This window comes from Colias croceus, chromosome 17 (assembly GCF_905220415.1).
Source record: "Colias croceus chromosome 17, ilColCroc2.1".
NCBI lineage: Eukaryota > Metazoa > Arthropoda > Insecta > Lepidoptera > Pieridae > Colias > Colias croceus.
The window spans coordinates 5,809,113-5,828,310 of NC_059553.1; the positions used below are offsets into that span (position 1 = coordinate 5,809,113).

At 33.4% G+C, this 19,198-nt stretch overlaps 1 protein-coding gene across 1 annotated transcript in view; it reads left to right on the top strand.

Annotated features, from left to right (window-relative positions):
- The window catches only part of LOC123698921 (Down syndrome cell adhesion molecule-like protein Dscam2), a 149,730-nt gene that overhangs the window by 15,717 nt on the left and 114,815 nt on the right, over positions 1-19,198 (top strand). The window contains exon 2 of the mRNA XM_045645746.1: positions 10,998-11,047. Coding sequence (XP_045501702.1) covers positions 11,011-11,047 — 37 coding nt within the window. The 5' untranslated portion in view covers positions 10,998-11,010. The remainder of the gene's footprint in view (positions 1-10,997; positions 11,048-19,198) is intronic.

The following is a 19,198-nucleotide window of genomic DNA, read 5'->3' on the forward strand; positions in this document are numbered from 1 at the left end:
ATAATCTCCAAGTATTGGCGCTACGGCAAACATTCCATTTGAGCGATAACCATTGAACAAAACCTCCCACACCCCGCCGATTTCTTGTCGATTATGAGGGGAGGAGGGGGGGCGTGATGTTATTCAGGGGTCTACTTTGAATGGTTGGTCGTTCCAGAGCCCTCAAATGGGTTAATCGCTCCGAGTCGTTGGCGGCAGCTGCACCTGACGGCCTGAGTTACGATATTACGGCTGTAATAGGCATGAACGGGTATAAAAAACAGTCAGCACAGATTCTGCAAATGTGCTCTATTACATGTTATAGTTTTAATCGTTTTAATTAGTAATCATTAAGCATAACGACGTCGAAGTTAACTCGTATATCAAATTAATTCCATTACAATTTAACCCGAGCTAAAAGATATGCAAAAAAATATAAAAGCATGAAACCACAGTGGTCTTGTAAAGTAAACTAGTAAGAATTATATTATCCAGTTCGTAATGCTCATTAACCCTTTAAAATGTTCATCAGTGACCGCATAAAACGGCATGGCCGAAGTGTAAAACGACAAGGGCGTACATAGAAAATTTATAAGCAAATATACGTAGAATTTGGGTTTTCCACTCAACAGTGAGAAGGGCCCGTCGTTTATTTGATCAAATATTTACATCACCCACATCCAGGGGCTGACGTTTTTTCTCTATTCATATTGTCCATAATGAATTTTGTATAAATGACAGTCACTAACATTTAACCCTTTTAAAAAATTCAGAGATGTTTGGAAGAATGAACAATAAATCAAATAGTGTCTTTGTGCATATTTTATTAGTATTTAATTTGAATGTGCTATATGAAAACGAGAAATACAATGCAACTATTTTATGAAAATCATCATTAAAGACACATTCAGACAAATATTTCTGTAATCGCCCGCGTAAAGCATTAATTGATTCAAACCCAGATTCTTTGAATTCAAAAAAACATTCACAACATTACCTGAATAAGCAACAATCAGAATTAAATTTTAAACTATTAGTATCTACCAACATACAAAGATACAGACGATAAAATCTTCCACTTTATACTATTAGCGAGTATTAGCGTATTCAAACTGTACATACCGCCCACGTACTCTCTACCACAAGAGGCTGGTGTGAACTGAAAAATGCAAGTAATAAAGCTGGTTGATGCAAAAGCACGTATCTTGTTAGTTGGGCTGGGACACTCCGATGTGCTTACAGCCATGTAAGTGTGAACATATCCGACTTGTATAGGACATGCATTTAGAAGTAGGATGCGATTCTTTATTGCCACCGCGATATGAAGGGATTGTAACTGGAGTTAAATTTGTTCGGAATTTATATTGCATTGTTAAAATCCTTTGTTACGCTGTGTATATTTGTGATGAACACGCCTGACGGAATATACTTTTTATGTGACATCATGGTGGTATCATCTTTCTATCTCAAAAGGGATATTTATTAATAGAAACAAGATACTTACTTAGTGCTAATTTTGAATGTGTAAGCAACAATTTATGAAATTGATAAGGACAGTCGAATCTAAATGTGAACCCTTTGTGCAATCCATTTGAAATGAATGTTATTAAAGGCAAAAGCTTTACTGGATGAAAAGAAAATCATCTTAAACCTCTTGATATCAAAAGTAACACCTGGCTACTATATTATAGAGTCAGTTATTGGTGTAATTCGTTCAATTCGATTGTGTCAAAGTATCTACAATTGGATTTCAATAATTTTATTCCGGGGACTGCTATAAAGTGTTGAAAAATCACGTTCAATGTACGTTAATCAAAACTCGCGTACAATTCTCAACGGCTTGCAATTCAAGATGATGAATTCGTTTAATAAGAGCCCAAAACTGCGCTCGCTTCGGTAGTAACACATTGCTTTAAAGCCTTCTGTTTCAGCGATTTATTTGGCCTTTTGTGTGTCTACATGTTTATTTATTGTTACTATTTGTAACATTTCAGGTGACTGGGTCAAATGTTACAATTTTAGTTGTGACTTACTTTGAAATTTAATTTAAACATTCCCTATTAAATGAAAGATTTAAATTAATGTTTGAGAATGACGGTTAATCACACAATTTTAATTAATACATAATATATGTGATGAAAACAAAAAATAATAATATAAAAAAACCAATCTAATATATTGGTATAACAAAATGTTTAATATATAAGTATACATGTGTATACACATTGATTAAAAGTTGAACTATAATACTCATTTACCAAATATGAGCGAACAAATATAAAGCTGTTTTATGAATGTTTATTGCAATCTGAAACAATGATGTTGCTGTTTATTGCAGTTAAAATGATGCAGACGGTGTGGCTTCGTGTAAAAATTATTTTAATGCGTTGCTGGTAGGTAGTAGTACTGTATGTGTTTCGCAATACTTTGTGAAGATTTCTTTGTTACAACAATTCGTTTGGGAGTGTAATCAAAACGTAAAATTAAAAAGTAATCTTTAGGTCTTAATAAAGACGTTTCGAACGCTTTATAAGTGCATGATGCAAGTTGATTACAACCACAGCAACGAAGGTGTTTTGAGCCTATTGTGTGAGAACTAATTGAATTGTCTCTATATTTACAACAGTGGAGCTATCAACATTTTCAATAATGTATTTGCAGAATTGAAATAGGTATTTAACATACATTTATTAGCGGCTGGTCCTGCCTTTGTTTCTTGATCCGGGATGATAAATAAATAGAACAGTCAATGCACTACTAAATCAGGAATATTTCTGATCAAATAATTTTCAAATCGGTCCAGTAATTTTAGAGCCTTCAGAGAATTCCGAACAAACATACAACCAAATCTTTTTCCTATAATACTTACTAGCTTACCGCCCGCGGCTTCGCCCGCTTTCTCTAAAACGATTTGAGATTTAAACTATCCTATCTCTCAAGTTAGATTGAACTGCACATTGTGTGCGAATTTTATTATAATCAGTTAAGTGGTTTAGGAGTCCATTGAGGACAAACATTGTGACACGAGATTTATATATATTAAGATATGAAAAAGATTTGGTTGTATCTTTGTTCGGAATTCTGTAATGAATAATTAATTCATTACAGAATTCTGTGTAATTTATGTAGGTCGTGAGATACCTATAAATAAAAATTGAATAAATAACAATTTCGAGTAATTGTAACGTTCAAATCCTTGTCCTTTGTACGGTACGTAATTCGAACCCTAATCCAATAAGGTTGTGGTGAGGTAGCAGTCAATTGGTTGATCTGAATTTAGCGTTTAATATGTATTTAGGTTTAAGGATGAATACCTCATAATTTATGATGAAATTTCCACAACTACATGCTTTTGAGTGAAACTTCTTTAGGCGCGTTAAAATTTCAAGATCGCGTCATGGCAATACCGTCACGTCACGACGATTTTGCTATACATATTTGAATATTGCCAAAGAAGTTTCACTTCTGACACCGTGTGTGCTCAGCGTGTGCTGAGCACACACGGTGTCAGAAGTGAAACTTCAAAAAATTTGTAATAAAAATAAAAAAGAGCGTGTGCTCTTTTTTATTTTTATTACAAATTTTTAATACAATATACGGATTTATGTAACCTCGTTCGCAAATTAGGCCAATGCCGCCCACGATTTCCACAACATTTACACTTGGTATTTTCTCGCTTGTAATAATTAAAACTTTCATCAACATTTCGTCGATTTTGAGCGTTACAAATGTGGGTCAAAGTCCAAAATTTCATAAAACAAACTAGCAGAGCATTCTCCAACTTCAAATGGTTACCTGGTACACGAAGGCCGCAGACACTTGGAGCTTTCAGCTCAGAACTAAACTTTTGCCTGTTACACGCCCGACTTGCCTTCAATAAGCCAACTATGAGTCAATTTACCTATGAAACTTTGTTTTAATCATTCGAGAGTTTGACAAACTGTTCAAATAGATCTGTATTTCATAAACCGATCGCTTTTAACTTGTTGAGTGGGGAATGGAAAGTTTTTGTTTGCAGAAGTACCTTCCACGTATTCGAGACTGAATCCTGTCGATAAAAGCCGATCATAATAAATAAGTGCTCATTTTCATAATTTGCTGTATTCATTACAAATCTTTTTAATAAGAATTTCAATATCATATTTATATTCTTAAGAATATAACAGTCTTTTTCATCATACAGTTATCTAACCTAAGAAAGCTAAATCTTTCGTATCCGGAGATCAGCCGCCGTCGCTTTGACCGCCTCCTTTGTACAGTGGTTGACGCGTGAGCGTAACACCGAGGGGCCCTGGTTTCGATTCCCGGTGGAGACGAAGGAAAAAAAAATGTCTCGGTCTGGCAGGACATAGAAGGCTGATCACCTACTTGTACCTAAAGAAAATCGATCAGTGAAACATGTGTATAATGCCCACTAGGGGACATGGGACTTCACTTTATCCAAAGATCAGCAGAAAATATTTATCTGTGGCTCATTTAATACAATAGGAAAAAATTACATTCAAATCTATACATTATTACATATAATAAATCTGTAGAAGGGTCAATTCTGTACATTGAAAATATTGAAAAAATAAATAGCAGGGGGTGTTACTCGATCGATACCAAACCCAAATATGTGATTAAAAAAATTTTTGTCTGTCTGTCTGTCTGTATGTTCAGGCATCACGTGAAAACTAACGGTTCGATTTCGATGAAACTTGGTATAATTATACCTTATTATCCTGGGCATAAAATAGGATACTTTTTATCCCGGAAAATTACGTAGAAAAAAATAAATCTTCAATTTTCCGCGCGGACGGAGTCGCGGGCGGAAGCTAGTATTTCATATAATATTAAGCTTCAGAACGAACACAAGAAATTAATAATTGGTATTCGTTTATATAATATAGTTATGAATTTATTGAGTTAAAAATTAAAACACAAATATGATGATGGTTATGAACTGAGAGCTTTTTAAGGTTAAGGGCTGATTTTTCAATCCTTGGTTAAATCGTTTTCATTTAGTATAAAGACTAATTTTTAATTTTGATTTTTTATAAAACCACTCTGTTTGCGTTGATAATAAAACTTAAAAGACAGAACAAGAACAATAAAAAGCTTATAAGGAGCATTACTTTTGCAAAGAAGATCGAAATTTACTTAGTTAAGAAAACAGAAACTAAACGTTATCATGGACGCTACAGCAAGCAGAAGGAACACCTCCAGGCTCCAACACTGTTTTTTGTGGAGAAGGAAGTATATGTCAAAGTTTAATCAAAATAATCTTAAAATACAAGCGACAAATAAAATTAAACTCAGCTAATATTAAAATGCACGATATAAATACGTAATATTATTTACAAGGAGGAAAGATACGTGCCGCGAAAATCATGAGACAAGGAAAGAAAAATTAAAATGTGGGCACTGGGCGTATCAATGAAAATTAAATTTGAGATGAAAGAAAAATAATATTTACAGTACATACAATAGAAACAAAATTTAGACTAACGTTTGTATAAAATTACGCACAATAAAATGAAGAAAACAAAATATTATGCGACAGTGCGGGTGCCTCTTCAGCATTTATCTTCTAATCTAATATACGTATATACATTATAAAGGCGAAAGTTTGTATGGATGTATGGATGTTTGTTACTCTTTCACGTAAAAACTACTGAACCGATTACAATGAAATTTAGCACACATGTAGAGGGTAACTTGGATTAACACATAGGATAGTTTTTATCCCGGAAATCCCACGGGAACGGGAACTATGCGGGTTTTCCTTTTCAAACGCGGGCGAAGCCGCGGGCGGAAATCTAGTATTAAATAAAAGTGATAAAAGCTTGTAGTTAATTAAATATTTTACTCCATAAACACTTTTTCAGTATTCTTACAATTCACTCTTTAAAATATCTAGAACATGCGAGAGTTATATCATGCTCTACATTATTAGAATGAATTAAAAAGTATATTTATTCATACACTTTTAAATGAATATGGTTCATCAGGTAAATGCAGTTCATAGCATATCAAAAGCGAAGACTTGGATAAATAAATCGCAAGGTATATACACAATAAATCATTCATATAGTCGACGCTCAGACAAAAGATAGTTGCTCTGCGCATTGACTCATAACAAAGATTAATGTGGACACAGCACACTTCGATAGTTCTTTGAATAACGTTTCAGATCCGATGTGTTTTAAATATTTATAACTACAGTATTAAAACCTTGATACATTTTAGATGGGTATATTTTATTGTATTGTAAAAACATAGACAGAGAAACATAGAGCAAGATCAAGAGTAGATCAAGTTAAAGAATCCACGAAGAGCTTAAAGGTTAAGCGGTTTTTTAAATGAAATGGTTCATTTTAAAAGGTAACATACACTACAAAATTAAATTAATTAAGTTTCGCTTTGGTATTGTAATATATACATCGCGTAAAAAGCTCTATATTTCCTCATTAATCTGTATACAATTACAAGCTTATTTAATTGGTTTGTATTAAGATAATTAACTATATAATTACCAATCTATCAACGAAAAAGAACAACCACGAAACATTAGAATAAATGGAAGCTCCAATAATGTTACTGTAAAAATAGATAAACAGGATAGAAGTTTTAGTTTCGGACTGAAATAAAATTGTTTGTAGATTTGGGAATTTATAAAACTTTCTGGTTTTCCCGTTTTCAAAAGGGCAGTATCTGGCGGCTTTTATTACATGTTTGCTCCAGTTTTTTGTTCAGCTTATTCGAGAAAATTGTGCTGTTGACTCGCCTCTATTTGAAACTGTATAAATGATTCGACACGAATATATTTAAAAAGTAATGCTGTAATAAACAACAAATTGAATTATTGAAACAAATAAATAGCGCGTTTATAATTTAAATGTATGTAAACCTTTCTCTCAAAAGTTCTTATGTATGGGATATAATACATTATGTTTTTATGTCAGTGCAGATAATTATGAGCAAATATCAAATAGGATGAAAGACGAACTATGAAATTGATAAGATTTGTAACTGCGCAACAAAATAAGTATATTGTAACTTCTTGTCTTTTGAATTTGCGATACAACATAATATATTAAATTAAGCCAGACACTTTCCAATTATGTTGTTTTAATAAATAATAAAAAGTTTAACGAACGAATGTTATAAAATATCACAGGCTTCATTAAAATAAAATAAACATTCTTATGTTCCTTGAGGCTGTAAAATCTCGTTTACTGTCAAACCTTTTGAGAGCAGTGAAACTGATTTCCTAATTTTTTGGCTGATTTACCTTGTGATATGGACTCAATGCATTTTCCTTAAAGTGTAGAATCAATAAATATAAAATTGGTAACATAACTCATACATATACGCAGCTTGCTAGCTAATGAATACGTATATTGGCAATTACTTACGTTACAAATGTCGATGTAAAGACGTAATTATTTCGTTTTCTGTGTAGTCTGCGTATTTTTGAACTGAAAATATATTTTGAATACAATTTTAAATAATATAGAAAACAATTCTTAATATTTATTAAAAAGTACGTAATTATACCGCTATTAAAATAGTATGCAAAAATAACAGAGCATGGTTTCTGTAATTTTGATGATGAAATCATTATACTCATATTGGTAAAGATTTACGTAAGTGTATAAAAAAGTCATCATAAAAGGCAACTTAAATATCCATTTCAGAAACAAAATTGTTCAAGGCAAAAATACTAAACTAGCCTCTTATAGCGACTCGATCGCAACGTTCGTGACAAGTTTACTGATTGTAAGTGAAATTTTACGGTTGAAATCCAGATCGAATTATAAGTCGTTTTCAACAAACCGAAGTTAAGAGGTTTGGAACAAAATCTCTATTTTTATCCTCTTTTTTGAGGTTATTTTTTTCTGGGTAGCAGTAGGAAAAAGCGACGACTACTAACCAAAACAAAAACTGTGTTAATTAAAAATACGATTTCAGCAGAAATCAGAGATTTTGCAGAATTCATGATATTACAATATATTATAAAAAAGCCTTTCATTGTATTCATATTATCTTGTCTATTTATGTTAACATAACAACTAAAACACTAAGATTAGGTTCTAATAATGATTCTATTGGAAACATTTCATATAGTACTTATCGTGTTCAGCGAAATAGACTTGTCACATAATGACTAGCCACACTCTTACCTTTCTCTGCAAGCTTCTCCTTGTAAGTATGGATTAGTATCATAATATATAGTTATGGGTATTGGGTGTTACCTGCTGCACTGTCCGACCTGCGGGAAAGTATGTTGATCCCGCATTAGATTGCTCCAAAAGCATTTTTCAGGCATAGCACCAGTAATATATTCATAGGCCAACGATGACGACGACGACAATAGGGTATTAAAACAAAACAAACCATTAGACCTTATATAACTTTATTCAATTTGACAAATACAACCCAATAAATAACTTAAGCATATTTCTAAAGCCTACACTTAAGTGTTTAAATTTATTTGTATCCCCTGCCATTACGGTACATCGCCTGTAATTTATTGTGAAATGGGATATACGACAAAGTTATTTATATTTCGTAAATGAAGTTATGAGTCTGTCTCAGTGTCAGTAATTTTGTTACAGCGTCTCAGTGACAGGCGAGTGATAAATGATCGAACTGTTCAAATTTTGGAAGCCTCAATTTGTATTTACTTATTACAATAATTTTAGGTAGTTCAGAATAAATTTTCATATCGAATTTGTTTTTAATTCACAATTGGAACCGTCTGGTGCTTGGTTAATTGTGGTAATTTCAAATAAACACTATATTTGCTTCTGCTACAACATGAACATAAAATATAAACAATGCCATAATAATTATTAGTAAATTTTGAAAATATAAAGCAAGGCGTAATAAAACGGTGCATTTACATCAAACGAGCGAATGCTCATTCTAACCCCACTATGTCAGATTATTTTAGTGTAAACAGGCGTAGAGCATTCTTTCGTTGTTCTTAGTGCGTTCGAAAAGATTCTATGCAATGTTCTAATACTCAATAACACTGAATATGAGTTTACGATTACACTAAAAGATCACGAAATAATGCTCTTGCTCTAGTTCTAGCTCTATGTTCGTTTCAACTAAATGCGCCGTAAGAAATCACATCTAAAACGTTATATATAATGCAAGAAAGAATCGAACATTTACGTGTTCGTAGCATTCGTAACAAAATATTTTATGTAGCTTGTTGTAGAGACAAACGATATGACTATAACGTACGGTAACAAATATTTTAATATATTATATACACACATATAAGTATAAACACTCATATAGCGTGGAAATGAGTTTCAACTGTTGAGTGGTGTTCGTCAATTCCCACGCATGTCATTAGTTAGGATGACGCAGAAAAATTGCCCGCGAAAATTGCACTTGCGAAGCTCGCAATTTTTGTATTATTTCAATTTTACGCGTAGCAATTGTTCAAGAGTGAATACCACTTAAATGTTTCGCTATACTCGTATATTATGCAGTATTTTTGTACGTGAACATGGATAATTTGTTTCCATGAGCTGTAGAATTGTAGATTTTGTGTAATAAAGCTGTATAAAACTGATAAACCTGCATTTACTCTATTTAATATACGTTTGCATTAACACAGTGAAAAGCGTTCGCATATTCTAAATACTACACAAAAAATAATTTTCTTTCGTCATGAAATAATCCAGGCAATTCACAAATAATTTATAAAGCTCTATTTTCAATTTACACTATAATAAGCCTTCAGATGGAGTGAATATTAATACAGATTACAGACTCTTAAGGTCTCAACGTTATTCTAAACGGGCCATTACCTGAAGAGGCGGTCGCTTAGCTAAATGGTTTGAATGAACAGGATTTTTCGGATTGCCTGTCACATTGCCTGCATTAGGCGGAAAACATGACCGTAAAATTGTACTTATTTATACCTTGAAGTATGCAACTTTAAAGGTAATATTTGTGGTCGTGAGCAGTGCCTGAAATTATCTTTTGTGACGAATTTAAGATGAAACTTCTAAAACCATTTATAAACAAAAGATTTTGTAAATTATGTTGCAAGGTTTGCTAAAATATAGTTTGTAGATTAGTAAGGAATGTGTATAATATTGTTCATTCTAAAACAAAAAATGTATTTGTATTGTATTACTTTATTTATTACTAGCTTCCGCCCGCGACTCCGTCCGCGCGGATGCCGGTCTTCGCGTGGATGGTTTATTTCTCCATTTTGAGTAGGTACCTCTGACAATAAAATCTTATAAATATCTATTGGACCCAATTCCCAAATACGGCTAGGCCTATAATAATACGCAACGTGTGTTCGCGGTTCTACGGAACAACGTCTATGGATAAAACTGAAAAATTAAGATTAATTTTTTTCTACGTATTTTTCTAGGATAAAAAGTATCCTATTTTACGCCCAGGATAATAAGGTATAATTATACCAAGTTTCATCGAAATCGAACCGCTAGTTTTCACGTGATGCCTTCACATACAGACAGACAGACAGACAGACAAAAATTTTTTTAATAACATATTTGGGTTTGGTATCGATCCAGTAACACCCCCTGCTATTTATTTTTTCAATATTTTCAATGTACAGAATTGACCCTTCTACAGATTTATTATATGTATAGATTTTAACATTAATAAGCCCATAATTGTCTGTTATAAAGCGTGAAATACAGCTATTTTATTATTTATAATTTTATATTTAACTAAATTGTTTCAATTACATAATTATTAAGCACTAAGCATCATCAATTTAACTCAAAGTATTAAATGCAATGATTTCACTTAGATTTTCCATAAAGCATCACAAATAAAATAAAAGAACTTTTATAAAGATATTAAAAATAACTGCGCTATTTTGAATCCTATTAACAATGTCCTATTTCACTCATTTACTTTGTGCATTTAAATTAAAATTCCGTCTCCAAACTACACAATTATTAAGTTCGTCCAAAATGCAGGGAACTTTACGGAGCAAATAGAATTAAAATTTTGTTTTTCTTTTTCAGGGAAGTTGGAAAGATGAGGCTCTGTACATATTTGCTGCTGAGTTTCTTGGGTAAGTCGCTATTTGTGTTCGGAACAACGCCTTTATATTAGACGTGTATATTCCACCCGATAACCTTCTTGTTATTTACGAGGAAAGAATTACTTTTCCGTTTTGTTTGGATCTTGCGGTCTGTGTTGTGTCGTTCTTTTTTATTTAGAAGTACCATTTTGGAGCTTTATGTTATTTAGATACTGAGAAGAATATTACATGTTTATTTAAAAATACGATACATTTTTCTTACACTCATTTCAAAAAAAACTAAATTTGAGGATTCATTTCTTATATTCTTTTATAACAAAATAGAGTAGTGTACAACTAAGTATAATATCTAATATCTAATGACATTTTCTTTATGTTTTTTCCGAACAAATTAATTGCTATACAATTTTGAGAACTACACAGTAAACATAACTTGTTTATCTTAAATAAACGAAACTAACATTACATAACGGTTGCCACAAACAATTGTGAAAGAAGTGTTGAAATGAAATTCATTCGTATCACATCCCGGTGGGCCTGTAAATCTTCGGACATATATCTCTGGGGTGCTGGCTGTTGTCGCTAGTCGCAAAGTTTCTCTGTTACGGTCAACGTACTGCATTGTATATTCTGGTTACTTATATAACAATGGACGTATTGAATAAGGTATTCGGTGTGAGGATATCTACATATGTAGTTTATCTGTATGTGGGATGGTTTTATCAAGATTTAAGAATAAGATTGTATCGAGCTTTGTGTGATGTATGGTTTGTTATGAACTAGCAAATATTTATAGAGAAAGCTGAATATGTATTACTAGCTGTTCCCAGCGGTTTCACCCACATTGCTCCTGTTGGTCTTAGCGTGATGATAAATAGCCTAATAGCTTTCCTCGATAAATGGGCTATCTAACATTGAAAGGATTTTTCAAATCGTACCAGTAGTTCCCGAGATTAGCGCGTTCAAACAAACAAACAATCAAACTCAGCTTTGTAAGATGAGTAATAATTTAGTATACATTTCCATTACTGTAAAACAGACAGTTAAAGTGGATTGTTGAATTTGGTACTTATCTAAGCTTAGCGAATATTAGGAAAATTGATAAATATAATAATATATCACTCGATTTCAAGGAAGAGAGAATGCAAAAAATAATAAGTCGTAAAACATTGTGTGCTTCTTATAAAACTTTTAATTTGAGTTGCTACATAGACGTGATTCGAATCGATAATTCCTTATTACACTTTGTGAGTTTTTGTTCACTTTTCTACAAATAATGGAACTCAAGGAATGTATTAAGCTGGATAATACTCATATTGTAAATTAACATAATAAGTACAGTTATAGATAATAAATCTAATTAATCCAATCAGCGCTCAAATGAGTCATAAAACTGGATTTAAAGAGGATTTGCTCTTATATTAATTCGCGTGGATGGTTTATTTATCCATTTTGAGTACCTCTGACAATAACATCTTATAAATATCTATTGGACCCAATTCCCAAATACGGCTAGGCCTATAATAATACGCAACGTGTGTTCGCGGTTCTACGGAACAACGTCTATGGATAAAACTGAAAAATTAAGATTATTTTTTTTCTACGTATTTGTCCAGGATAAAAAGTATCCTATTTTACGCCCAGGATAATAAAGTATAATTATACCAAGTTTCATCGAAATCGAACCGCTAGTTTTCACGTGATGCCTTCACATACAGACAGACAGACAGACAGACAGACAGACAAAAATTTTTTTAATCACATATTTGGGTTTGGTATCGATCCAGTAACACCCCCTGCTATTTATTTTTCAATATTTTCAATGTACAGAATTGACCCTTCTACAGATTTATTATATGTATAGATAAAATATCCGATTAATAAGAAAATACCGTAGATATAATATGATATAGAAGCCAGACGTAGATAAAAATTTTCTTGTTCGTTACGTTCATATAAAAAATATCTTAAGAATTCGGTCATATTATTTTTCATCTTTCGCATTAATAAAATGGGAAATATTTTTATGATCTTATTATATCTTGAAATAGCTTCTTAATTGGAGCGGCGTCGGCGTCGAAGCTTACAGTTTATTTAGGTAAAGTTCTCTCAAAATCGGGCGCGATCTTCTTGAAGATAAATATAGGCAAAGTGAAGGCTGTAGAAGAAAGTTGTCGCCGAGCTTATCTCCGGGAACGACTCTTACATCACTTACATTTGCTCAGGCCGGGTCGCGTGAAACATTTTCAAATCTTGCCGGCCTTGCGACACTTCAATGTTACTTTATGTAGTGCCTAATGGTGATGCGTAGACCTATTCTTTATATCTTGGTGTATAAACTTGGTATTTGGTTCGGTGTAAGTACATAATTTGTTACTAGAACTTATAATATTTAGATGATAAATGAAGTCAATTTAATGTTGTAAAACAATTTACAATATGATAATAAGCACATGTCACAATAAGACACTAGGTTTAAAGTTTATGTGTTCCGTCTTGTAAACGCAGAAGCAATCGTATGGCTCGATAGCATTTATTTCTTAGAGTGATAACCTCGGTTTACTTGTGCTTCTAGAGTATCCTCACAATACATTATTTATAACAGTGCTTCCTGAAAATTAATTGTGTAGATTTTATAAGGAACATGTTTAAGTTTCTAACGAGCACAATACAGCAACAGAGCACACATTGAAAATACAAGCTCCGTAATTAATGAAATGTACATGATATTTATACAAAAATAAACCGTCTATTAGCAGAACAAGATATCCTATTCGTTGTTCCGTTTTCTTCAATAAATGTATCATGTCTGCTCGTCGAGCGGAAAATTTACTAACTGTTTGCAAACTGTGCTGTTAACAGACTCGCCTGTCAGTTTCGTTGCCAGACCCGACTCCTTTAGAATTCAAAATGTAATACCTAAATTTATTTGGAATCTATATGCAACAATAATGTCTGCGTGCTACGGACGTGGTAATACGCTCTTTGATATACCGCTTGTCTTGCTATTTTATCGTTGGGTTCTTTGATTCAATTGAACAATCGCACGGAGTAGCCGTGTTGTCCTTGTAGCTGTGTTGGAAAATAAAGGTGGAATGAGGTCTTTGCTGGTTTCCATTTAAATAGACATGCTCGTATGTAACTAACATATTTTTATAATCTTCTAAATAATCTCCAAACACTTTTGATTATTGGTTGAGTTGAAATTTTGTTTTCAGTTCCAGTGTAGATACAGACATTGTAAATCTAAGTAACGTCATTTTAAATCCAACAAGGCCGTCAAAGAAATCATTTTCTTCTGTCCATTAACAATAATTTACGACTGAAACGACGTCAAAACTTTTGGGTGCCATGTTCAAATTTCTCCCAATACCGCACAGAATACCGTCACTTAATAATTTCTTTGTAACTAAAATTTATAAAAAGTTTACAGTTTGTTTTATTAACTTGGGTACATTATACATATATTGATTTTATGAAAAGAGCAACCAATACACAAATAAATTCATATATTTTAAAAGTAATATCTAGGTATATTGTGGAAGTTTGAAATAAAGTAAAAATATCAAATCATATTTCCGAGACTGAATTCAGCAGCGAGCTATAAAGCACGTAGTGACAAGTTACTTTTCTGTCAGCTCTCTTAGTTTGTTGTCAGCAAAATTTGCTCTTTTTAGTTCATTCGATTTTAAATTAAGATCATAGAAGAATCACGTCCACATTAATTATAGAGCACTTCAAACTGTGCTTCAAATTTGGTTTTATTTTACTATTACTCGATTGTCGCAAAAATATGACAACTTATTAAAAAGTCATATTAAAAAAAAGTACAGTATACAGAAATAAAATTATTTTCATGTAATTTCACCAGAAATGAAATGCCATAAATGGAGAAATAACTTGATTCATAGCTTTAAACTCAAACTCAAACTCAAACATTTATTTATTCAATTAGACTTCTTCGAGAAGCACTTTTGAAACGTCAATACATATTTTTAACATTTACCACCGATTCGGAAAGCAGTATCTATGGAGAAGAATCGGCAAGAAACTCCATAGTTGCTCTTTTAAATCATTTCAGTATTACAATTTAATTTTACAAAATATGTAAGTAACTGTACGTATATATCATAATATGCATATATTAATAAGCATTAAATATGTGTATGTCTTGTTTCACGGATAGACATAACAAATATCATATTATTTTATGGAAACATTACTTTCCCTAAAATAGTGAGATGACAGGCGAAGGCAGCCGACGAAATATTTGATTTTTGTTTCGTACAGACATTTCAGATATTTAGTATCGTCATATGATTTTATAGGCCATCGACGTCTTCAGTTTCTTTCGTTTGTTCGACAGAAAGATTTGTATTTCTTGTGAGATGTGTGAAAGCTACAAATATAAAAGAGGTTGGTTTTACTCGTTTGTTTCTTTATTGTTGTTATCTTAACTTATCAAGAATTTGTAATAGATTTTTTGTTCGTATTAAGTATTAATACATAATACTTATGTACTTTTAGGAAGGTCACAATCTTTGGTCAACGTCCTAATAATAATTTAACTAGTTTGTATTTCTGTAATAGGTAGGTACCTGAAGAGTTTGTTTGTTTGTTTGAACGATAATCTCGGGAACTACTGGACCGATTTGGAAAAACTCTTTCGGTGTTAGAAAGCTCGTTTATTGAGGAAGGCTATAGGTTATATATCATCACGCTGTTACCAACAGGAGCGGAGCCAAGCGGTTGAAACCGCGCGGCACAGCAGTGATAAAATAATTAAACAAACTCTAAATTTTGGACCAAATCACACCAACGCGGTCGAATTTCTACATAATACTGAAGTTACCTTGTTAATTTCTATTCCTCTATGGAGTATAGAACAATATTTCCAGAGAAATCAAGATCCTTGAACAATTTCTCAGAAACTCCGTACGTACACACTACACGTGTCAATGTAAGTAATTATCCAAGAATGGATGTATTTCGAGCTAGAGTAAACATAGCTGTGCCAAGATAATAATATGCAAATACTTGCTAATTGGTAAAGAAGCCGAAAGTTGTTTTAACAGTCGAAAACATTATTAAATTATTAATTTGCTAGTTGTATACCGCAGATTCACTTACCAACCCGCCCGCCTCTCGTAGCGTTTTTTTCTGAATTCTCTTTTCACTTGCCTCTAAATGTGCTAATTAAAATTTTAAGAGAATTAGACTTATTTCGGAATGCATATGAAAAATGAGCTCTTTTTAATAATCAAAAATAGTTTTATTTCTTTATGTGGAATTCATGGTCGCGAACGGAAAGCCGAAAACAACAATTTCAATTTCAACAATTATTCTGAAGAGGAATTATACTTTAATTTTAAAGACTAGGTTTAGCTAAGTCTATCATGTCCCTGTTTCGCACTTCATATTATTGTTTTAAAGATACAATAAACCAATGATAGAGTTGCATACAATCAACCAGAAATGTATATATTTGTCTTTATTTCGACGCATTTCACTTGCATTCCATAGTATGTATGATGCATATCTCCGAAACTAATTAGGCAACCAGCCAAGTGTTCAGTGGCATCTCTATACAACGATTGTTATGAACCAATTGGTTTTATACAATTGTTATTTGCTAACTTTAAATTGTGATTTTAAATAGTACGTGCTATTAGCAATGTGCATGAAGCCAATATAACTTTGAACTGATTTGGATATCGATACATACCTACAAATTCAACTTAATTTTGATTGGATATTTTGGTTCGTTGCAACTTGCAAGATTAAAAATTAAATCTAATTCTGACCTCTTGAAACATCTTTATAGTTTCGATGACACCGAAGCTTATAAGACGTCGTTTCAACGTCATTTACGCAATTAAGGAACGAAAAGAATAAATTATTATATATATATTTTTTTTTTTTTTTTTTTTTTTTTTTAAGAAGCACCCGTCATCACAGGGTGTTCGCGCCACCTCTGGATTATAGTCCAGAGACTTTTCTTGCCTTTTTTTTTTTTTTTTTTTTTTTTTTTTTTTCAATTTTTAGAAATATTAACATACTGGTTACTCACATAATATAAATATAAATAAGGTACAATTAAAATTATAAGAGCTTAAATTAAATTACAATATAAAATAAAGACAAAATTATTTAGTAAAAATTCAATAAAAACACGGCACAAAAACACTCAACTTAATCCTATATCACAGTTAAACTAATATCACACACTACTTATTTCTTTGGTTAACTACGACTACAATATGCTTACAATATTGCAAGAACGCATCCCTACACTTGTCCCCCAGGGCGGAAGGCAGATTCTCACCTATCATCGCCATGCCCAATTTTTGCTCAATAGCATATCTATTGCTTGCAAAAATTGGGCACTCGAGTAACAGGTGAGGAACCGTCTCCTCTACTCCGGGCTGACATAGACATGACGGATTCTCCTTCAGCTTGAATCTGTTCAAATAGAAGGCGAATCCACCATGACCAGTCAGTACTTGTGTGGTGTGGTGTGTGATGTCTAATTTCCCAACTACCTTGTATGCAGCAGCAGCGCTTGGGAAAAAGAGCTTCGTGACTCCGGCCGTTCCTCCTACGTCGTATCTCCTATCCCATTCGCTGATCGTATCTTGTCTCAAGATACGCTTGACGAATGAAACAGGACACAGATCGTAATCCGGTTTCCTCCTCAACCCCAGAGCGGCCCCCTTGGCTAACTCGTCTGCCCGTTCGTTCCCCTTCAGCCCTGCGTGCGCCTTAATCCAAAACAGGGAGACCTTCCGCCTCTGCAATGCAGCTTTTCGGAGGGCCGCCCGTGTTTGCACGGCCAGAGGATGAGGGGAACTCAGGGTGACCGCCTGGAGCGCCGATCTGGAGTCGCTGAGGACACCAACCTTTGTCGCTCCGCTCTTGCAGGCTATATCTACTGCTCTTTTGAGCGCTAGGAGCTCAGCCTGATAAACGGTACAATACGGTGGCAACGCAAGCTTGATGGCCTTTGTCTCGGTCTCACCTTTCCATACGGAAAGGGCGGCTCCGACTCGACCCTCAATTTTGCTGCCATCCGTATAGATCCTATGGACGTGGCTGTCAACCACGTCGGCATAGGTATCCTCATCTACTAAGCCAAACCCCAGCTCTACCTGCTCTGCCGGATGTGGATCCTCAATCGCAAGAGCCATTCGTTCCACCTCCCTGTCCCTCAACACCGCCGGGTGCGACACACCCCTCTTGATCTCATAAAGCCTCGAAGATTCGAGTATTCTGAGATCAAGTGGGAGTATCCCAGCCAACAGCATCGCAGAGTTCAGAGAGACAGTTCGATATGCTCTGCAGATCTTCTGGGCAAAACCCCGTTGAACGGTGTTAAGCCTCTTTCGTACCCCCATCCTTTCCGCTGTGGGTGCCCACGCTGCTGATGCATACAATATAGTTGGTTCTATAACTGCGATATATATAGTCTTAACTACCTGGGGGTTAAGCCCCCAACCTACTCTCGCTGCTCTCGCTAACAGCTTATAGCGGGCGATTGCCTTCTTGCAAACGCTCCCGACATGGTCGTTGAATGTCAGGCCGCCATCAATAATAAGGCCCAGTATCTTAATATTATCGAAATATTGGATGTCCACACTCCCCATTGTAAATTATTATATTGTAAATAGCATTTCTATTTAAGTATAATTACTTATTTTATTTAAAGCTCTACTTACATAGATATATAACAATTTTGTAATTGTATTAACTTTCTGCTTTTCTTTTCTGGTTGCTTGGAAGAAATTGCTGTTAAGCAATAAAGCCGCCAATTGCTTAGTATTTTATCCTGATTTTGTCAAACTTTGTGTGTGCAAGTATATAAATAAATAAATAAATAGATATGTGATGTCACAAACGAATAACTAGGAATTGCTTTTATAATATTATTTATCTAGCTTTTACAATAATCGCTTAGCGTCATTTAGTGCCTTTGGGCATATTATTTATAATGTGTTTTTCATGTAACTTCGAACAGAACAATTACTCGTAATTTATTTTCAAAGTAAAGAAGGACTCATTGGTCGTTTTATTCTAGGTGACACATCAAATTATAATGGAGTAAGAAGATTTACATCTTAGTGCGTTGTTAATGTAAACTTGTTCACAGCTTTCGGTGTAAGTGCTTTAAAATTTTAAGTCAAT